The sequence below is a fragment of the Sylvia atricapilla genome, chromosome 18 (assembly GCF_009819655.1).
Source record: "Sylvia atricapilla isolate bSylAtr1 chromosome 18, bSylAtr1.pri, whole genome shotgun sequence".
In the NCBI taxonomy this organism is placed as follows: Eukaryota; Metazoa; Chordata; class Aves; order Passeriformes; family Sylviidae; genus Sylvia; species Sylvia atricapilla.
This window is the reverse complement of record NC_089157.1, coordinates 10,564,695-10,586,260: the sequence shown is the minus strand read 5'-3', so window position 1 is coordinate 10,586,260 and position 21,566 is coordinate 10,564,695. Positions and strand designations below refer to the sequence as shown.

Sequence of the window (21,566 nt, the reverse complement as noted above, 5' to 3'; positions counted from 1 at the left end):
TTTTTTTTTTTTAAAGAGGACTGTACACCATTGAGCAACAATTCTGATCTCTGGTCATTAAATATCTCTGAAGTAAATTGTACTTTTAATTTGATTTATGATACAGGCAGCTCACTGGTATGATCCAGTCTGGCAAATTTTGTGCTTCGCTCTGTATTTTCATTCAGGAAAAGTAATTATAATTTCAACATACTAGAAAGTGATAGAGGAATGTTTGTGGTACACTTCTAATAAATTGTCATGAGTCATACAGGGTTTTCTCTGCAGTTTAAAAGCCTTTCCTTTGCTAAAAACCATGGGCTCCACAGTTAGTAATAATCCACTGGAGAACTTTTTAAATGACCATTTACATTAAGATCAAGCTGCTTGGAAGATGGTAGAGCTGCCATTAAAGAACTCTGAACATATCCTAATGATCTTTTTTCTTTCTTTTTCTGTAAGGCTACATATGAATATTTTAACAGCAGGACTGATATAATCCATCCTTATGCTTCCTATTTTTAAGGAGAGATTGAGGCAGCTATTATTAAGTATTAGTACTTTGTACTCAGCAACAATTTAATTTTCTAATGCAGAGACAGACAAATTCATGCTGGCAACTGAAGTGGGTATTTTGTCGGTGCAGCATCTGCCATATTTTGGTTCTGAACACGATTAAGTGGGATCCTCAAACGATTTTTTGCAGGCCAAGATACCCATAACTCCTTCTAACACATACAGAGCTCAGCTGGCAGGAGCCAAATAATTTAGAAATCCAGTCTAAATGTGGTGTGGATCCATCTCTGGGTTCGGGATGTTCAGGACAGTTGCTGAGATACCAAACACGGTTTAATATTAACTTCTGTTCCACAGCAAACCCTGTGAAGTTGGCGTTAAGTAACCTTAGCGTGCACTGCCACCCAAATGCTGCTTGTCCCTGAGATGATATCTGTGTTTTGCACAAAAAACAAAAAACTGAGGTTTTTCTGAGGAAATTATCCCCGTTCTCCTTAGCCATGCAGCAGGGTAATGACTGAACAAATCAGCTGGCCCTGCTTCCTCGCTGGAGGTGAAGCATTGGAATACTTGAAAGGATCACCCTTAGGAGCCAATGTTCACATGCTGAATTTATTCTCTACTCTCCTGAAGCAAGAAGAGGGAGGAAAAAAAAAAAAAAATCTGTGACCTGTTAACTCTTTGAAGTAGTGAGGTGTTTGTGAATCACAACTTTCCAGACATGAAAGATTGGCTCAGAAAGGCTGAAAAATAATGTCTTGCAACACAAAGTGTTCCAGAAACTGGTATGAGGCAATGAAACCTGCCTTCATTTTTTTCTTTTTTCTGTCTTTTTGAGATGTTTGAAAAAATGCCTTTAGCTGTGTTCATGTTACTTGTGGCAACCTGCCGAGACAGTTAAAGAGATAAGAGAACATGGTAAAAGGTGGTGAAAAAAAGAGTATTGGATATGTTTTACTTAAATGACCGTATTTTTACAATTCAAATCGGGAATTTGTTCTGTATTCTGGTTGGGGTATCTTTGTGTTCTCTATCAGTGTGCCTACAGTGATTTCCTCAGGAAGGTCAGGACACATCAGTGCTCCTCATGACCAGGCTGCAGCTTTGGATGGAGACAAGACCTCAGTCATTTCTTCAATCTTTTATTCTTTTTTTCTGGTTTTTTTGCTTTTTTTTTTTTTTTTTGACAGAAGTTATGCAATTGTCCCACCACTTCAGGCAGGCTCCAACCTCTCTGGCCACCCTGCTCTGTCCTGGGAAGCACACCCAGAAACTGGATCTATTCCCTCAGGAAATTTCTCCTGGTTCCAATCATTGATTTTGCTTGGCTTCATATTCTTTTTGATCATATTCCAGCAAATTCAGTTTTTCAAAGTATTTTGTGATGAGTATGACAAAGACATATTCAAATCTGAAGGCGACGTGCAGAAACACAGCAGTCTCACTCTGCTGCAAGAATCTACCATGGATTTAAGACAGATGAAAAGTGTTCCCTGTTCCAATATATAACAAATGACAACTATTTTAAATTTGGAATTTAAAGATAATAAATCATCCTTGCAGTGTACCCTTGAGATTCTAGCATGGTTGAAATAATCCATCACTGACTTCTGCACTGCTTCTGTGCAAATGTGGACTGAGAGCAGGCCCCAGTGTAGCTGTCAGAGTTATCACCCAATGAGCCCTAACACAGAATCACTCCTGCTGAAGATTTGCTGAGAAATCAAAGAAAACAGCCAATTTCCTACCGTACACGTGAGGATTTTTTGTTTGATGTGTATGTGCATCTGAGTCAAACTCAGAAGTGTCGAAGAGTTTGAGATAAAAGCGTTTTAGACACTACACACAGAGCAAAGCCCATGACAGATTTGGGGGGAAAAGAGAAATAAATGAATCAAAGGGGTCAGAGGGTTTATTTGGGATCATACACAACCACTTCATTCACTCAGGAAGAGAATGAATAGATAAAAGATTTCTCTAATTCTTTTTGATTAACTGATAGTTTTCTTGAAATGGCTACAAACCACCAAATACAACCCATGGTTTTTGTGCAGAAGTGTCAGGCATGTGCTTTGAAATGTTTCCATTCCACAACAACCCCCATGTTCTCTGTCCCTGGGATAGGACATGAACAACCCAGAAACCATCAGCAATATGGAGCATATTTAATGTTTTAAAGCGAGCTCAAAATCGCTTCATTACCTACAAGAACATACACTTGAACAGCTTTTACTCAAAAACTGGGGATAAAATTGGCTCTGCAATTATTAAACATTCTCCTGTGATTTTATTCTCATTTCATCCACTCACGTTTCTGGGACCCAGCCCCCATTGCTCAGGCTCAAAACCTACTTCTGATTTATTGACCTTTCACTTCAGGGTGGTAAGTATTTCTCACTAAGCTCTGAGTAGAAACATTTTCCCTCCAAATATCACTCATAATGGAGATACAAAAATAGATATAGCCAATACCTAGCTAGCAGCAATCAAATAACACATCACAAAGAACTTGGGGTTGTCCCCCACTGCTGCTGTTTCCTCACTTTTCTGGTCCCAGCTCTCCTGTACTCAAGGCACCAACTCCATCCCCTGTGTATCAAGGACCTGAACCAATCCCATTCAATTTATAGCACAGAATTGCAGAATTGAGTTAAAAGAGACCTTAAAGCCCATCCCATTCCACCCCTTGCCACGGCAGGGACACCTCCCACTGTCCCAGGTGCTCCAAGCCCCAATGTCCCACCTGGCCCTGGACACTCCAGGGATCCAGGGGCAGCCCCAGCTGCTCTGGGCACCCTGTGCCAGCCACGAATTCCTCCCCAGTATTCCAACCCTCCCTGCCCTTTGGCAATGGAAGCCATTCCCTGTCCCCACATCCCCTGTCCCCTGACCCTCTCCTGGAGCCCCTTTAGGCTCTGAGCTCTCTGCAGAGCCTCTTCTCCCCCAGGTGAGCATCCCCAGCCCGGCTCCAGAGGGGCTCCAGCCCTTGGAGCATCTCCAGGGTCTCCTCTGGGCAGGTCCCTGCTGTGCAGGTGTCACCTGGGCCAGGGACAATCCCCGCTCCGTGCTCAGCCCGGACACACGGAGCCTCTCACCCAGCAAACCCCGATCACTCCCCAGGGCTGCCCTCCATCCCTCCTCCATCCCGGGATGCTCCCCAGCCCGTGTCTGTGCTCTGGGGACCGGCCGAGCCCAGCGCAGGGCCTCGCACTCCGCATCTCCCGTTTCTGCCTCCCATGGGCATCCTGAGGCGTTGTCCCTGTGTCTGGGGAGTCCGTAACTATCTCCAAAGCGAGGTGAATTCAGGGCAGAGCACTGCTGGGCTGTGCCGGCATCCATCACTTCGGGCAGGAATCCCGGAATATCCTGAGCTGCACACATCATCGAGGCCGACTCCTGTCCCTGCACACACACACCGCAACAAACCCACCGTGGGCACCTCTGGGAGACTGTCCGGACACTCCTGGAGCTCCGGCAGCCTCGGGGAAGAACCTCTAGGCGAAGAACCACTCCTGAAATCCATCCTAAACCTGCCCTGGCAGAGCCGCAGCCGAGCCCCGGCTCCTGTGGCCGGCCACCCGAGGGAAGAGCGCAGCGCCTCTCAGAGCTCCCGCCTCTCAGAGCCCCTTCCTCACCCTCCGCAATGCCGACAGCCGTCCCCATGGCTGGGAGCTCCCCGGTGCGGCCCTGTCCCTGCCCTGAGGCCGGGGCTCTCCGTGCGGCCCTGTCCCAGCCCTGAGGCCGGGCTGGGGCTCTCCGTGCGGCCCTGTCCCAGTCCTGAGGCCGGGCTGGGGCTCTCCGTGCGGCCCTGTGCCAGCCCTGAGGCCGGGCTGGGGCTCTCCGTACGGCCCTGAGGCCGGGCTGGGGCTCTCCGTGCGGCCCTGTGCCACCCCTGAGGCCGGGCTGCGGCTCTCCGTGCGGCCCTGTGCCTGCCCTGAGGCCGGGCTGGGGCTCTCCGTGCGGCCCTGTCCCAGTCCTGAGGCCGGGCTGGGGCTCTCCGTGCGGCCCTGTGCCAGCCCTGAGGCCGGGCTGGGGCTCTCCGTACGGCCCTGAGGCCGGGCTGGGGCTCTCCGTGCGGCCCTGTGCCAGCCCTGAGGCCGGGCTGCGGCTCTCCGTGCGGCCCTGTGCCACCCCTGAGGCCGGGCTGGGGCTCTCCGTGCGGCCCTGTCCCACCCCTGAGGCCGGGCTGGGGCTCTCCGTGCGGCCCTGTCCCTGCCCTGAGGCCGGGCCGGGGCTCTCCGTGCGGCCCTGTGCCAGCCCTGAGGCCGGGCTGCGGCTCTCCGTGCGGCCCTGTCCCAGCCCTGAGGCCGTGCTGGGGGCTCTCCGTGCGGCCCTGTCCCAGCCCTGAGGCCGGGCTGGGGCTCTCCGTGCGGCCCTGAGGCCGGGCTGGGGCTCTCCGTGCGGCCCTGTCCCAGCCCTGAGGCCGGGCTGCGGCTCTCCGTGCGGCCCTGAGGCCGGGCTGGGGCTCTCCGTGCGGCCCTGTCCCTGCCCTGAGGCCGGGCTGGGGCTCTCCGTGCCCGGCCTGAGGCGGGCCGCGGTCACCGCGGAAACGGAAACGCGCGGCCCGGGGCCGCCGGGAGCGGGGCCGGTTTGAACGTTCGGCCGCCGCCGCCTTCCCCCGCTGTGGGACCCGCAGCCCCCGAGGTGACGGGGCAGGGAGAGGTGCCGGGGACACCGGGGACAGCGCTGTGTCCCCGAGGTGACGGGGCAGGGAGAGGTGCCGGGGACAGCTCTGTGTCCCCCGAGGTAACGGGGCAGGGACAGCCGTGTGTCCCCGGGCCGGGGCAGGGAGAGGTGCCGGGGACACCGGGGACAGCCGTGTGTCCCCCAGGTAACGGGGCAGGGAGAGGTGCCGGGGACAGCCGTGTGTCCCCGGGCCGGGGCTGACCGCGTTCATCGCTGCGATGTGCCGAGGGCGATCCCCGCTCGGCCGGGAAATGAACGGCACAGAGCTTCCTCTGAGCGCCGCTGCTTTAAAACAGTCCTGGGAAAACAGCGTTTTTTGGTTCTGTGACTTGTAACCACCGCTCTGCTTGCTGTTTGGCCTCCTTTCGCCCCGCTCTTCTTTAAAGAAACCCCTCGAATTCTAAGTCAGGAGTGCGGCATCACGCCAACGCCCTGAGGTGTTTGATCCAAATTGGGTGTGATGAATATGTTTATGCTGTGGTTGGCTGTTCGCTTTCAGATCTAAACAAGCGCGTTCCCGTAGATTACACTGAGTACCTGTAGTTGACAGAGAATCCTCTTTAGTTTCGTGTGTATTTATTGTTTATTTATTATTCGCTTATTGAAAGTGACAACACAGCGAGTTTCACTTCCTGATGTTCCAAGCACATCTTTGTGTGGCCTAAGATGAGGAGAGACTGGTGTAAAACAGTATTTTGCCTTTTCTACATCAACGCCGTTGATTTTGCAGGTTCCTTTGCGTGCTTTCAAAATGAGCAGTGAAGAGGAAATCAAGGAGAAATTGGATGCGGAATTAGATCGCTGTGTTGTGGCGATGAAGCCCTATGTCCTTAACCTGCAGAATAGTTCAGGTACATACGGTAAAATGTACTTTTAAACACTAATAACAAGGCCCCAGAGACTGATAATTATTATGTGTGGTTGTGCCACTTAATTTAACCAGGGACTTCATCTCTGATATTACGAGGTGGAGTTTTGATGGGGGGTTTGCACAGCTTCTAAAGCTGGATGTTTTAGGTACCTACTGCAATTGTTTGACCTTATCTGTCTTGTTTTCCTGATGTAAATGTGCTTCTGCATAAATACATTAACATCTATCTTTAAAGACCTAGTTCAGTAGAAACTAAAAGCTCTTAAAGGGCATTGTTTTTGAGATTGCAAATATTTTTTAATTACAAAGTTGCTAACATTTGTTCAGGAATGTGTAATAATAGGAGCATCAATTAATAAATCATGTTGTATAAATCTAATTTTTACAACAAGCTGGTTATTGTTAAAGGCACGAACCCTACAAATTAAGAGCTTTATGTATAAACATTTAACCAAATGAATAATTTCCTTATCTGGTAGCAAAACTTGTGTAAATAGAGATTTATTTTTTTAAATGGATGAGAATTTATTTTGTATTTAAAGTATTAAAGCTCATGCAAGCCCAAAGTTGTAGTTTATGGCAGCTCTTGCAGTGAGTGCAGAATTCCTGATGTTTCCAGTCCCGTGCTGTTTCCAAAAGTGATCTAAACTTCTGGTAATCATGAATTTATAGAAAATGTTTGTGCAATATGTAAATTTGAACCATTGTTAAAGACTTATTTTTATTTCGAGTACTTAACAATGTCTTTTATTTGGTTTGGTTATTTGGGAGTTTGTTTTGTTCTAAACTTTGGGGAGGAAACCTACAAAAACTGGTGACCAGTGATGGCTTCTGTTTTCTGCATGTGTTATTTCATTGCTCGGAAAATGTGTAGTGACCATATACATCTGTATTTTCAGAAAGAAAAAGGTGCTCACTATGGATTAAAAAACTCTGCAAACCCTCAGGAGCAGGCATAGGAATAGTGGGAAGGGAGAATCGAAACTTGTATGCAAAACTGTTGCTCCACATGCTGCAGAGAGGAGTTCTGGATGGTCCCTTCAGCCAGAAACCAGAGGAAGGAATGCTGAAAACGTTGCCTGCCTACATGGTGAGTGTCACTTCTTGGTGAGACAAACCTGCTAAAATGTATCCTGGCATTGCTTTTGCATCTTAGATTTGGCACAAGTGTGAGGAATGATTCTGAACTGGTTGAGTGGAGCTGTGTGTGATAAACAAAGGCATTTCTTGTCATTGATGCTGGGAAAACCTTTTAATGGGCCAAACTTTTTGAGACCTGTATCTTCAAAACTCTGGTTAGAAGGCTTATGAAAATAGGTGTTTGGAGGAACAGAAAGGTAATCTTTTTCTAGTTCTTTGGAAAAACGTAATAAAAGGCCCTTGAGGCTTTCTTTTGTTCTAAACAGTTGATAGCTCTTGTGAAAGGAAAATTGTTCTTAAAGGTGGTGACTTTAGCAGCCTGAGCAGAATATAAAATTCACACAGACATCCTTAAAGCTGCTGTTTGTTTTCTGATGAGCTGAATCTTCTGTATCAGCCCTTGGCATCAGCTTCAGTAACATAACAATGCCAATTTTTGCTAAAATTACCCATCCCGTAAGAAGTATTGGAAAATATTGACACTGTTGCCATGAATTCCCCTGGGTTGAGGAGGTGACATTTACACACCTCACTGACTTCTCTGGAAAAGGAAAGTTTGTACTGCAGATTGTCCCGCAAGAAGTGACATTAAGGGTGCAAAGAACGTGTCTGTGGAAATACATTTGGTGTTGATTTTGCATTTGTTCTCATTCCAGTCAGTTTATTTTGATGAACCGAGTTCACCAAGAGTTCAGAACAGCAGCCCTGAGTGCTTACCTGAGTGGGTGGTGGGAGAGCTGGAGAACCTTGGCAGTAATAGATCCTCTGTGGAGGACTTATCTTCAGCAACACCTCCTGCACATGGGTAAGGTTCCTGTCCTTGCTTTAGCAGTGTTTGGTTTGTCTTTAACAGATATAAGCTCTGGATGTGTCAGTCTGTGTGAGTTTATTGCATTCTCTCATGGACTCACTGTTTGTGCTTTATATACAGGAACTCTGCTAACAGCTTCAGTGTAATGAGAACTTCCAGACTGCTCTGTTCTTGCTTTTCTCCATTGTGTCTTCTTCTCTGACTGCTTTGGGTTTTCTTCCATGTCCCATCTCTCTGTCCTCTTTCCCTTCCTCTTTTTCTCCTCCTCCTTTCAGTTCCAGACTCCTACCATGGAAAATCAAACCCTAAATCCATAGTCCAAGGCCATGATGCTGAAAGCAGCTGTTCTATCAAATAGTTTTTAATGGCTTTTTTCCCCCTAGAAAAAAATGGGGAAATTTTTTCTAGATTAAAAATATAAACCAGCATACGGATGGTAGATTTAGAGGTTGTTCTATGATTGCTGCTCACAGGTTTTTTAGAGGAAACAGAATAGTGGCTCCTTGCAGATAAGCAAGTTTTGCTGAGCAAGATTTAGGTTTTTGACTTGCAGCAGCCAGTGAGCTTAAACTGCATCTTTAGTCCCAGTCAGCTGAAAATAGAGCTGCTTACAGCAGGGAGAAAGGGCTGAAATGTGTCATGTTTATTAAGGCTTGTTTTTCTGCTGGCTTAGAAAGATGTCCCAGCAGGACTGAAGGAGTGACAAGCTGGTTATTTGGACACTTGGAAAACTTCAGCTCTATTCTGTCCTAATTTGTGGGAATCTTAGGTAAATTCTAATTTAATCTACTGTTCTTAGGTATTTACTTTCTGGATTTTCTTACATAGTGCAACTTTGTGCTGATTATCAAGATCTTTGTTCTTTTTTTTTTCTTTATGTGGCTGCCTTTCAGTCATGGATGGAATTTCCTCTCGTTTGCCCAGTTTAAAGTCTAGCTAATGTTTAACCTCTCTGAAATCCTTGGTGAAGGAAGCACTCTTAGACATGGAGTGAATGTCAGTCAAAGCTCAGTAGGTGCTGTACAAGAGGAAGTGAATGTTTGCCGTGCTTCTGTTCTCATTTCATTGTGTTAGAAGTACAGTTTCAAGTTTAGTTTCAGAAGTCCAGTGCTTTTTTTAATATCTTCACTTACATCTTTCCTAAGTGGCCACCACCAACTGTTCTTTTGTAGGCACACTCATGTTTATGCTCTTTATCATCACTTTTCAATCACATTTTTAGTTTTTCAGTGATTTGGATAAGTGACAGATGGACACGTGCAAGTTAAATCACATTAATACTGAGTATCATGAAACTCTTCCTCTTCTGTATCCATTAACTGTGTGCAATTCTAACAATCATTTCAAAAGTTACTCTTATGTCTGAGGTGTCTGTACCTCCTTTTCTTGAGGCTTAGGGGCTCTTCTGGTTGTTGGCACAACCTGTACCTGTGGTTCTGGTAACAGACTTGTGGTTTAAGAACCAGAGGCAGAGAATGGAGAATTTCCAGTTGAGTTATGAGGTTACTGCTTTGGGCTTGGTGATACAGAGAATTGTTGGGAGGAGCTGTCCAGATACCCTTAATTAAAAAAACAAATTGATTTGACATTATGAAAACAAGGAATGCATCATGTTTTAGAAATATTTTTTGAGACCTTGGCTAATTTTTTGTTATTGTTGTGTCATGTCAGGATACTTGGCCTGGGTCTGACCAGGTTGTGTCAGTCCCTGGGAGCAGCATCATCAAGTCAAAGCATCATTCTGGGTGTAAGCAGCAATAAAACAGTATCAGCACAACTCTCCCCTCTTAGGCCCCATTTAGCACACTGATGTCTCTACAAGACCATATTTGTGATATAAAAATACACCTAATTCCTCTGAATTCCTGACTTGTACTGTCAGCTGGGGTGGGATTTGCTCATTCCTCCCTCTTCATCTCACTGGGACTGGTCTCCACTTGAGCAAAGCTGAGGAGCAGTTTCACCCATTCCCTCTCTTCTTTGCCATGGTTTTTCTTTCTTTTGCTACCTGGTTTATAGTAGAATATTGGGAATTTGATGTCTTTTCCCATTCACTGTCTGAATCTATGATTCAGCTTGGCCTGGCAAAGTTCCCAAAGTCATTTTGGGTGTAGTGGAGCTTTATTTCACTTTTCCCCTTTTATCCTGTGGGGATGAAGCAGTGCCCACATTGGTGATCAGTGTGGTTCCCAAACTGTGAGTTTTTTGGAGACCTGCATTGCAAATTATTCCCTGGATTGCAGATTGCTCCATGCCAGGAGAAGCAAGTCAATTTAATTGAATAATATTACTGGTTTAAAGGACTCTGGGAATTAAAAATCAGATGTACAGGCGCAGCTCTGCCAGTGGATGCTTGGACTAAGAGTTGGGCTGTGTCTAAGGAAATCTGAATTGGCGTTTAAAATTTTTTGACATTTCTTTAGATTACAGAAATTAATCATCACAGCAATAAGAAACTTAATTTTCCTGCAAGTCTTGCAGAAAAATACTAAAGGTAAATATTTCAGCTGTTGTGTTTTGAAAAATACAATGTTTTTACATATTTAATATGTACTTAAATGTGCCTGTGTTAGACTATTACCTATATCCAACATATAGATCTTGTTTTGCTTTGTATTTACAATTTTGGATGAGCAATCAACCAGTGCAGGTAAAAACGTAATAAATTAAATATTTCTGGAGGTGCAGTTTGTAGGGAGAGCCAGCAGATGGTGACCGAGTTCCACTGGATTTGTCACTCTCCTCTGGATGTGCACTGGGAAAACTGCATCCGTGGGCACGGAATTTGTGTAGTTGGATGACAATTTTGCATTCCAGCCATGACTCAGTTCCTACAACATTTTCTCAGGGCAAAGTAGATAATGCCAGTGAGACACGTTTGAGTAACTACTTGATATTCTTTATCTCAAGATTCTCTCCTTTCAAAGACCCAGAGAAACAGAGAAATTCTTTTCATAGTGATTTTTATCTTGCAATACAGATAATTCTGTGTTGGACGATTTTGACTTTTCTGTATGAAGTTGTTTTTCTGCCTAAATAAAAACTTTAGATAGACAAACCTGACTTGCAATCTGGGGTGTGGATGAATAAATCCAACCAGCTGGGGCTGGAAAGGTGCAGCTTTATTTTGAAACGTGAGAGGGTTGGTTTGAAAAAATGCTCTAGATTGGTTTGAATAGAAACCTGGGCTTTCTGACCCCAGGGAAATTCTACTCTGTGTTTACAGAGTGTGCCTGAAAACCTTGTTAAAGGTTGGTGTGTAGTCATGCTGGACCAGGAGGAATCAGTGAGCTGCTCCTAGAAGGAATATTTACCTTGAAGAATTATTTATCTCCTTTATGAGCAGCAATTGGCTGCCTCCTCCCGTGCCAGCTCCTTGCTTGGGCTGAAGCAGGAGGTCAAAACTCTGATCATCCTTCACTCACCTGCAGTGGGAGGAAAAAGAGTTAATCTTGTGCTTTTTGGAGCCGGCCTCATATTAGCAGGAGGCTGGAAAAGGGAGAGGATAGGTGGTACATACTTGATATGAGCAAAATTGTGTTTATCCTTAACAATCTTTCCAAATTCTGTTTGTAGAATCATGGAAAGGAGCTTCCTTTCCAGTTCCTCTTCAAAAGAGCAAATAGGGAACCAAGAACACATCTAGACTTTTGTCCTCCCTTTGGTCGATTCAAAAATATTTCAGGGAGCTTGGATAGGTTTGTGTATTTGTTGATATTAGAGAATCTCTGAATGACCAGGGCGTGGGTTCTGTTTTCCCTCATTTTTAACAATTGGAACTTTATTCCATTGTTAGGTAACCTGAGTATTGCTCAGAAAGGAAATCAGATAAAAGGGCAGGTTTACTCGCAGGCAAAGATTTATCTCCCTTTAATTAAAGGTAATTTTGTGTCAAATGAAATCTTGGTAAGAAACGCAAGAGGCAGTCATTGTGCTATCATCTTCCTTTTGATCTTTTTTACCCCTAAGACTTTGCTTATCTAAAATATTTACTGCTTTGTAATTGTTATTGTGCATCCATACACGTTGTTTATACGGGATTTATTGGTGCTGGAAGAGAAGGTAGGCTCCCAGTTGTTGTATTTCTCTGTTCCCTGCTGCTCTGATGAAAGCTGGGGCCCTGAGCTTCGTGAAAACTTTGTGTTTGTCTTCCTAGAAGTGACTGGTTTATATTGTACATCCAACAGTTGTTGTTCTGTTCGTAAACACTTCATTCATCTCAGAGTCTTTTTGGCATAGCCACCATCTCATTTGCTGCCAGATGGAAAGGGAGGGAGGAATTGAATGGTCTGATTTGACTTTAATATAATGTGGCCAGTCAGAGGAAGGTGAAGGGGTTTTTAATTACCTTAATACCTGTGTGTCTGACAGTCGAGTATGTGCTGAAGGATATGTCACTACTGTTTTGGATCTTTTGCTCTATCAGCCCGTCTAATAAATGCTTATAACTTCTATTTTATTTTGTTCTTTTTTCCCCTGTTCTCTGGCTGAGAAATGTCTGTGACCAGGTGCTTCAGTGACAATTCTCTTCACCTGTCTGCTGATCTGCATTTCCCTTTGTTCAAGTGTTTTATTTACAACAAAAAAAAAATTTCCGGAAAATCCCCGTGCTGGACAGAGCACTTGGTCATGCTGTGCTTGTGTCCTGTCTTATGGCATTTCATTTCCCAGAAATTCCACTTTAGTCCATAAAACAGAAATGAAATGAAACCAAGACAATCTTTATGACTTGTTCCTCTCCACCTTGGCCTTTCAAGCCACTGCCTTTGTATAGAGCTGTGTGTGTCGTTCTTGCCCTTTGTTTGTTATAGGATCATTTACCTTGTTCTAACCTAGTTTTTTTGGTCTTAAAAGTCTCCCCTATGGTGCAACCAACCACATCTTAATTCCTCTTTCTTCTCTGAGTCACTGGACTCCATCTTATGTTGGTTCTTACTCTTAGCAATTCTGTTTCAAAAACATTCTCTGAGATCACTCCTCTCCTTAGCTTAGATTTATCCTAAAATCGTTTGGGAGATGGTGGGTCAGGCAGTAAAAGAAAAGCAAAGGACACTTTTTTAATGTACTATCATGTACATGATATTTCTAGCGGGTTTTTTGGTGTGGGGTTTTATGGTGGTGGTTTTTAATGGAACACTTCAGGCTTTTGTTTATCTTTAACATGAATTTTTTCTCTCTTTTTTTTTTTTTTTTAATCTTTCCATCTTGACAGTTATTTTCTTGTGTATATTTTTTTAGCCCATTCTATTCCGTGATCAACGTCCTTTGTGTGCCACAAGTTGCTGAAAATGAATTCTTCTCTTTCTGCTTCCTCTTGTCCTTACTAACAGGGAAAGGATCCACGAGAAGCCATCAGTAATGTCCCGTGGTCACCGGACAGATGAAGATGACCTAGGCACGTCACTGTCTGTAAGATGCTTCTCCTTTTTGTCCTAAAGCTTTGCTTTCCCTCAGTTCCTTTCATATATCCCTATAAAGCTGTTATTTCCAGCTGGGTGGGTCATGATCCCTGTGTAAAGGTGCAGACATTTGGGAAGGAGTGATAGGGAGGACTAAAGCCCATCAAAATCTCTTCTCTGCAGTGCAGGGGAAAAGAATTTCTTGTAGGATGCTCTCAGTTCATCCTTATTCTTGACCTCTGGTGTTTAGTGTTGTGTTTTCAGTGTCTGCTGCATTGTTTTCCCCGGGCTTGGCAATGTGCCTGCATTGACATCATCTTGTGTTTTGCAAAAGCAGATTAAAGAAAGCTGCATAGATGCCTCTGGCTCTGCTCAGTGATGGCTGACCTCTGCAAGAGTGAATTTTGGACAGTTTGTTTCATCAGACTTTCCACACTGAGCGTTCTGCCTGATGAAAGGGCATTGAAGAGGCTTTGTCTGAAACCCTTTCAGTCCAAAAATATTCAATGGTGTTTTTTATGTCACTGCAAGCTTTGCACTGACAATTACTCCTGACAAATGTGTGATACCAAGGAATGGGCTGTTTACCTAACAAAATGTGCTCTGTGGCCTTGCAGTGTCCTTCAGCACACCTAGAACAACCCTCACCCCTCTGTGAACACTGAATTTCCTGTTTGTTCCTCCAGCTCTGCCCACGCTCCGATTTTGATTCTATCAGAGGAATAGTTTAGAAAGATTGCAGCTGGGCACAGCTGAGGATTTATGAGGACACGAAGTGCAAATAGGATAAAGTGGAAGCTCCTTTCTGAGGAACTTTGTGTTCTGCTGTGCAGCTGGAATAGAGGATTAGCAAGGGGATGGTTTATCAGGGCAGCTTACAGGTAGGCAGAAATTATTGTCTGTGCTCTAGGCTCTGATTGCTGCCAGTGCATTTATCTGTGTGTTGATTGCATGTATACAAATGAAATTGAAATACAGAAATAGCATAATTAAAAATAAAACCACATGCTGGCTTTACTACATTTCTCCTTATTGCTTTCCTGTTTATTTTAATTCAGGAAGTACTCCTTATGGAAGAGTCATTGTAAAAAAATATTATATTCTTCAGCTGAAACCTGGATTTAGGGCTTTAAAGTTTTGTAGGGGAGTTTTTCTGCTTTGGTTTGTTTATTTTTAATTTATTTTTTTCTGTTTTTGCTGGCTCTGCTGCAGCTTCCAGGTCAGTGTTAGACAAATCACTGCCCTTTCCTGTTCTGCAGCTCCACTTACTGGATTCTCCTGCGATTACAGCTTTAAAAGGGCCTTTAAGTTAAATAATCCTCTCTTGCTTTGCTGGTTTGGTAATGTTTGGCTGGCTGGAACAAACAGCACCTTGTTCCATTGTCAGGTGTGTTCTGGGGTTTCACAGGTGTCCTGCATCATTCAGGTACAGGAGCAGGGAGACTTTGAAGGAACATTTAAGAGCTGCCTCCAGCAAGTGTTGATCAGCAGCAGCCCAAGCTCTGGTCACTGGAGGCTTGTGACAAATGAGATTTAAAGGAGAGGTGCTGGGAGGCCCATACACAAACCTCACTTTGTGAGACAAAGTAATTCAGGCTTTAATATTGTTTTTTCTAAATATCTGAGGAAAGGGAATTGTTCTGTCCCAGCTTTCCCATTACATACATTAAATGGATCTAATTTCTCCCACAGGAAAAAGTTTTCTTCTCAGAGGGAATAAATTGTAAGTTCTGAGAGCAGCAATCACCACAGTCCTGTCTGGGTGCTGGAAATCAGGGGAGACCCCTGAGCTGGGCAGCAGCTCCTCTGTCCTCTGCTTTGAGAACCTTGCTGAGCTTTCCTTTCATTTTAAAATCTGTTTTTTTTTATTTGGAGGTTGATCAGGTGATCTCTGAATTCTGGATTAGCCCCAGAAAAGGCTCTGTGGAGATGAATTGATGCCTGAAAATAGAGTATTTGGTGTTTTTTAGTAAATTCACCTTCTGTAAAGGAGACCACTGCTTTGGAAATAAATAGAGAAAATAAAGAAGAATATTAAAATGGAGAGCCAGGCTAATTCATCCTCTGAAAACTGAGCTGTTTAGGTGAAAACTGTCTGAAGTATTGTGACACTATTAGGAAGAGCAGTGTAGCTATGGCCAAGTGAATGAGAAGTTTAATTTTAAATTGTGTGTCTGCCAGCAATTCTGATATTTTCCTTGACTTTTTTCGTGTTCCAGGATGATCAACACAAAAGAAACGTTTCATTGGATGATGATGACCTGGAAGCACGACTCAATAGTTGGAATCTTGGGGTAAAATAAACTGAATACTTTACTTATTTATTAACTTGCAGTGGGAACTTCTCAGTAATGTAGTTTGCTTTCAGAGCTTAGCCAGAAAAAGTTCGTGTGTGAATCAGTCTTCTAGAAATGAGTTGCTAAGGCTTGGAAAAGTTATTTATGAATGTATGAGAAGAGAACATTGAAGTTTTGAGTAATAATAATCTTCACACATTTAATATGGTTACTCATAAATCAGGCAAAATAATGGCTGCTGATCAAAACCAAGACTCTTATTCTGGTAGAAATTCAGACTAATTCTTGATGGCTCTGTAACATTATTTTTTTATTTATACTTGTATAAATGAAAGAAGAGTTTGGTTTTCTGTGTTTATTTTTTTTAACCAATACAGAATTTGCACACCATTAATACAACTCAGGGTTTTTTTGGTCAGTGTGCCTCCTTTTAAAAGTGTTCAGGAGGCTTTTCTGTGTGTTCCCCCTCTTTCTTTCCCCTTTTAATAATTCAAATTTATTACACTTATAACTTTATTCCCTTGGTTGTATTTTCTGTTGTATCAGTCCATGATAGTTCTAAGGTGACAATGAAGTACCTCTTCTCCATAGCTGTATTTTAATGTATTTTTTATTGTTTTGTCTTTTTTGTAACCCTTTCACTTGTACCACCAAATCTTTAACCTCTTTCATTAGGATTAATATCCTTATAGCAGTTTAGTTTTATTAAGACTACTTTGATTTTAATAGGGAGGTTTCTTCTTTCTTTTCTTCCTCATTTTGTGCTCATCCTGATGGGTTGAAAGCTCACAGAGTTGCAGCCAAAGTCAGGAGTGATGAGAGCAAGTTTAACAAAATAGTTCAGCCTTTTTTTGAAAAATAATCACGTATTTTCATGTTGTCATTTTAATCAGCTGCCAAATTATCTTTATTCGTCCTACACTATTGTTTGTCCAGAGGGATATGACAGCATTTTAAAACCTTGCCTATTACATGCCAGGTTTTTCATGGATGGCCAAGTTCCCTTCAGTGCAATCAGAAAAGATTTAAAGAGAATATTAATGGTTTTCTGGGCTTCTTGGTGTTTCTCTTGCTTTTTCCAAGCTGAGGGTGGGGATGGGTTAAGGCATCAGCATTGTACAGGTGCCCAAAACAAAGGTGCAAGCAGTCACTTGCAGATTTTGGCTATTTGGGCTGTATTTATCCAGGGGATGATAGAAGCTGTAATACCTTGAGCTTTTAAAGCTGCTTGAAGGGGGAAAACTTGCTCATGGCCATTTTACAAATTACACCGACTGATGCTGACAAAGGATCTCTTTATATCCTGCGTTTTTATATCAGTGTCGATCTGCCTGCCTGCTTATCTCTTATCTCTGTCATTTTATTTGGATTTTATTTCTTTTCCTAATTGAAATTCCAGTTTGCAATCGTGTTGTGTTGATAATGGCTGGTTATTAAAGTGTGATGATCCTCTGCTGATACGGGAGCTCCCTTGGATAACAAATTGGCTACCGTGGCACATAAATCACTTTTTCAAGTCTCCTCTCCAGGGATGGTAATTAAAGAAGTCGCTCATGAGAGACTTTGATTGCCTGATAAGACTTGTTGGGAGTTACCTGACAAAAGAGGATTGGAGGTTGTAAAAGAGAGGTCTGTGAGGGGTTGTGCTGAGCAGAGTTTCCCTGCTGTGGATCACGGCCTCTGGTGGGTTCTGAAAGGGTCAGCAAGTTTTTAAGTGGAGTGTCACACTTAAAGAATATGTCATTGCTAAAAATCAAAAAAAAAAAAAAAAATCCCACTGAAGGATGGCAGCCCCTTGGAATCTGTAAGGTTTGAGTGTCAGATGTGGCTGCTGTCACTTGCAAGCATTTCAATTGCCACAGGAGCATCTTGCTGCCCTTTAATTGCTACTCCCAGCTTCAGACTGTTGGAGAAACTTTATTTACAATGATCCTACCTCAGGTACAGAAGACCCTTGACCCAAAAAATACTCCAGTGGTGGGGGAAGGTAGGAAAGGAGATATAGAATGACTTTCACTTTGAGCTACCTGGGTTGAAGAGCAGTTGTCTTGAAAGGTTTTCAAACTTCCCTTGGCTTTTTTTTTGATTATACAAGTCTTTATACAAGGATTTTTCTCAGTAAGGACCTGTGTAATTTTAGGAAGCTGTGGGTATTTCAGGCAAGTTTATATGGTTTTATTCAAGAACTACAAATACCCAGCTGGGTACATCCACTGGTGAGACAATCCTGGTGTCTTCCAGCTGCTGATCCTTCACTGCTCCAGCTTGGGCTTATCTGGATTGAAATGTCCAGTTAGAAATTGTTAATTTGTTTTTACTGTTATCTTTCAGCTTCCTGTTTCTTTAGAATACTCTAAATTGCCTCTTCTTGAAAGCTCTTGTATTTTTAAGGCCACATTCTGGATGTGTTTTCAGTTTTTATGATGCACCTACATCAGTGATTGAGATTTTTTTTTTTTAAATGTTATTATTAAAATATTGTAAAAAGTTTTGGGAAATGCTTTTATGATTTCTCTACTTAGTGGAGAGGTCAAAGCTTAACACTTTAATCTGGAGGCTTCAGATATTTGTTCTTAATAATAGCATTTTCTATAGGGGAAGTAAATCAATTGTGCTACTTTGCTGATATTGTTACTTTTTGTGAGTAATGAAAGAATTTTCCCCTTTTCCTTTCAGCATTCCTGATTCCTATCAAACATTTTGTTATTCGAGGTCTTTAGATTCTAATCAGGCATGAATAAGTGTTGAAAAAAAAAAAGCTGAGTTTTGATTGTGATAAATTTGCCTTTCATACATGGAATACTAATTTACACTCGTTTCACATACATTATAAAATGTGTTTTTCTTAGCCTGTATTGACTTTTATCTAAGCTGATGTGGGGTCTGTCCTTTATCAGGTGTTCATGCCTTGAAGCTGCATTTGCAATGTAGAAAAGCAGAAATCCTTTTGTGTGGCTGTTTGAAGGGAAAAGTTTCAGAGCCAGGAGCTGAGACAAATAAATTCCAGTCATCTTTGGTCTTGTTGTTACTTTGAACTTTTTTGGTCATTCTTCAGCCATCTTAGAATATAATAAAAGTAACCTGGGCCAGGGGAATGAGATTAAGGTCCCTCCCAGCCCAGACTTCTCTAGGATTCTGTGGTCTTATTTCATCAACAGCAGTCAATAAATTTCTGCATATTGTGGGAGCTCTAGTGCTCTTCATAACTGAGAGGAAGGTGGCCGTCTCCTGTTTATATCTCAAAAATAATTCAATATTGGGAAAGATGTGTTGCATCAGGAAAAGAACCTCCTTGGATAATGGAATTAAATCACCTTTTTTTCCTGTTTTTTTCCTCTTTAGCTGAGCTTTTCAGATTGTACACAAACCTAATTTTTGGATAAGAAAATTAAAGTTATGTGAGGGAAGAGCAATTAATTAAACCCCTGCAAATTGTTACCTCACCTGCCTGTCTCTCACTCTCTCTTGCATGATGGCTGTGATGCAGTTTCATTTGTCACCGAATTGTAGCCAATTTTAGGTGTGACAAAGCATCTCTTTCAAACATCCCAGGAAATTCAGCACATCATTTTAGGTAGAAAGCACACAAAGAGATTGTACCCTGGGGAAACAGCAAAGGGCTTTTTAATCAGGGAGAACACGATTTTTTCATCCCTGGAATTCAGCCAGGACAAGAATTAACTCTTTAGCTTTTACCAGACGGGATGTGGGGACTGACTGGACGCTCAGCCTTGCCCAGAAGAATTTGTCCTGGGAAATGTTATTGCCTAATAAAGGTTTGAGAAGACTGGGGAGCAAAGAAATTCAGTGGTTGGTGGCTGTGTTCCATTCTCCTCCCGTGGAGAAAAGAGTTGTAACACAGGGTTAAGTGGATGGAGTGTTGGGAATTCCTGGATTCCTGCAGCAGCAGTGGGTGCTGTGCCTGCTCTGTGTGCTTGGCTCACATCTGCCTGTGTCTTTCCAGTCCAGTTAAGCTCAACCATTTCTGCACAAGCCGTTTGATTATCTTTTGTTTGGTTTCTCAGTCTGGCTGCTTACTATAAACATACCTACTGTATATGTTGTGGCCTTGGAGGGCAGCAGGGCTGGAAAAACTTTCCCACAGTGAACTCCAAGTGGTGTTGTGACTTCAAAAAAATAAATTCCACTTCCATGCTGACAAACAGTCTTCATGTGCTTTAATGTCCTTCCACGAAGACTGCAGCAGCAGCATTAAAGTGAACTTCCCTACAAATTATGATGTTAGATAAGAATGTCCTTACTCAAATTTCCTGAAGCTACTCAGCAGTTATTTCTGTAGGGAACATGCTGGCTGGCTGGGGTTGGTAGATTAAAGTAAGAATTTAGGGCAAGGTTCAGTTTGGTTGTTTACCATTTCAAAGTCTTAAGTGTTCTTAACTCTTTCATGTGTGTTTTTTGCCATCCTTGTTTTGAAAACAATCCCGTTTTTGTCTTTGATGGAGCTTAGGGAGGAACGTGCAATGAGCCTGCAGATGCATGTGTGGGGGTTTTGTTCCCTGACTCTTTATACTCACGATATTCTGTGAGTGGACTGACACAGGCTGCAGTTGGGCTTTGTTGGAGATGCCCATCCCTGGATAAACATCTTCCAAAAAAGTGGACCAGGACTTTGGAGGGGTAGTTTGGAACCGTGACTTCAATGTTGTTATGTTTGTCATTGTCATTTACTGAGCAAAAGAGCAGAGCTCTGGTGGGAGTTTCTGGCCTGGGATATAGCGCACAGATAGAAAGCCTGGACAATATCTGCAGCCTGAGGGATGGAATGTAATTGATGAGGATGAGGCTTGTAGAAGTCCTTAAAGCTCAAAATTGTGCTTTTCCTGCTTTTGGGGGAAAGGATTTCAGCTTTTGTCAGTGCTTCACTCGTGACTTGCATCGATAGCTTTAAAATCGTGTAACTCATAAATATTTCGTTTTGACTATGTTAGGTGGTTAAAATAAATAGAAATTGAAAAAAATGATGTTACAAATTACAGCTGATTTGCCCAAAATGCAGTTTTGGAATTTTATTTTTATGTACATTTCTGCAATACTTTTTTTTTTTTTTTTTTTTCAATTAAAGAGAAAAATATTTTTTAATGAAGTAGATGATCTCTGTTAGGTGATGGGGGTTTCTTCATGGGGATCTGATCACCCAACACCTTCAGAGCTCTGGTTTAGGAGGAGGTGACCATTGCACTCCTCACAAATTGAAACATGATTTCTTGTCAGGCTGCCCAATAGAACAGGAGAATCCAAGATCTTTTCTACAAAGAGATTCAAAATACCATTTCTGCTAAGAAGTGGTATTTACAAATTAGAGTTCAGTTCTAGTTCAAATAAAGATGTCTTTCATGATGACATTTATTTGGTTCATACTCTCAAAAAAGCATGTGATTTACTGCTCTTCTCATGGCAGTCCTTCAGTTTCATACATATGTATTTTGGCTTGTCTTTGACCTTTTGCTTATTATTTTTAAATTTGCATGTTTCTCATAAATACAGACTTTTTTTTTTTTTTTCTTTTTGGGGCATTCTTTATTGTGATATTCCCTCTTTAATGTGGTCTAATTTGGAGAACAAGAAGTTTTGCAGAAGACCAGCATGAAAAGAATGAATGTTGAGGCATTAAATGTTTACAGATCAGTTTAAGTGGATATAATCCACAACAAGTAACAAAGTGGGAACATTTAACTTCAAAGCACATATGGCTGCTGTTACAAAATCAAAAAATGCAAGACTTGGGCCCTACAAAGTATTAGAGACACATTTTCCTTCTTTCCCATAAACAAGTAGGATGTACCTAAGCTTTTCAGCTGGGTTTTGAAGTGAAGGCTGCAAACAGCTGAATGTCATGGGCAGATAAA

At 42.7% G+C, this 21,566-nt stretch overlaps 1 protein-coding gene across 1 annotated transcript in view; it reads left to right on the top strand.

The window, feature by feature from the left end:
* Positions 1-5,915: 5,915 nt before the first annotated feature.
* The window catches only part of CEP112 (centrosomal protein 112), a 155,739-nt gene continuing 140,088 nt past the window's right edge, over positions 5,916-21,566 (top strand). The window contains exons 1-5 of the mRNA XM_066332363.1: positions 5,916-6,032; positions 6,952-7,142; positions 7,849-7,997; positions 13,334-13,412; positions 15,622-15,696. Coding sequence (XP_066188460.1) covers positions 5,933-6,032; positions 6,952-7,142; positions 7,849-7,997; positions 13,334-13,412; positions 15,622-15,696 — 594 coding nt within the window. The 5' untranslated portion in view covers positions 5,916-5,932. The remainder of the gene's footprint in view (positions 6,033-6,951; positions 7,143-7,848; positions 7,998-13,333; positions 13,413-15,621; positions 15,697-21,566) is intronic.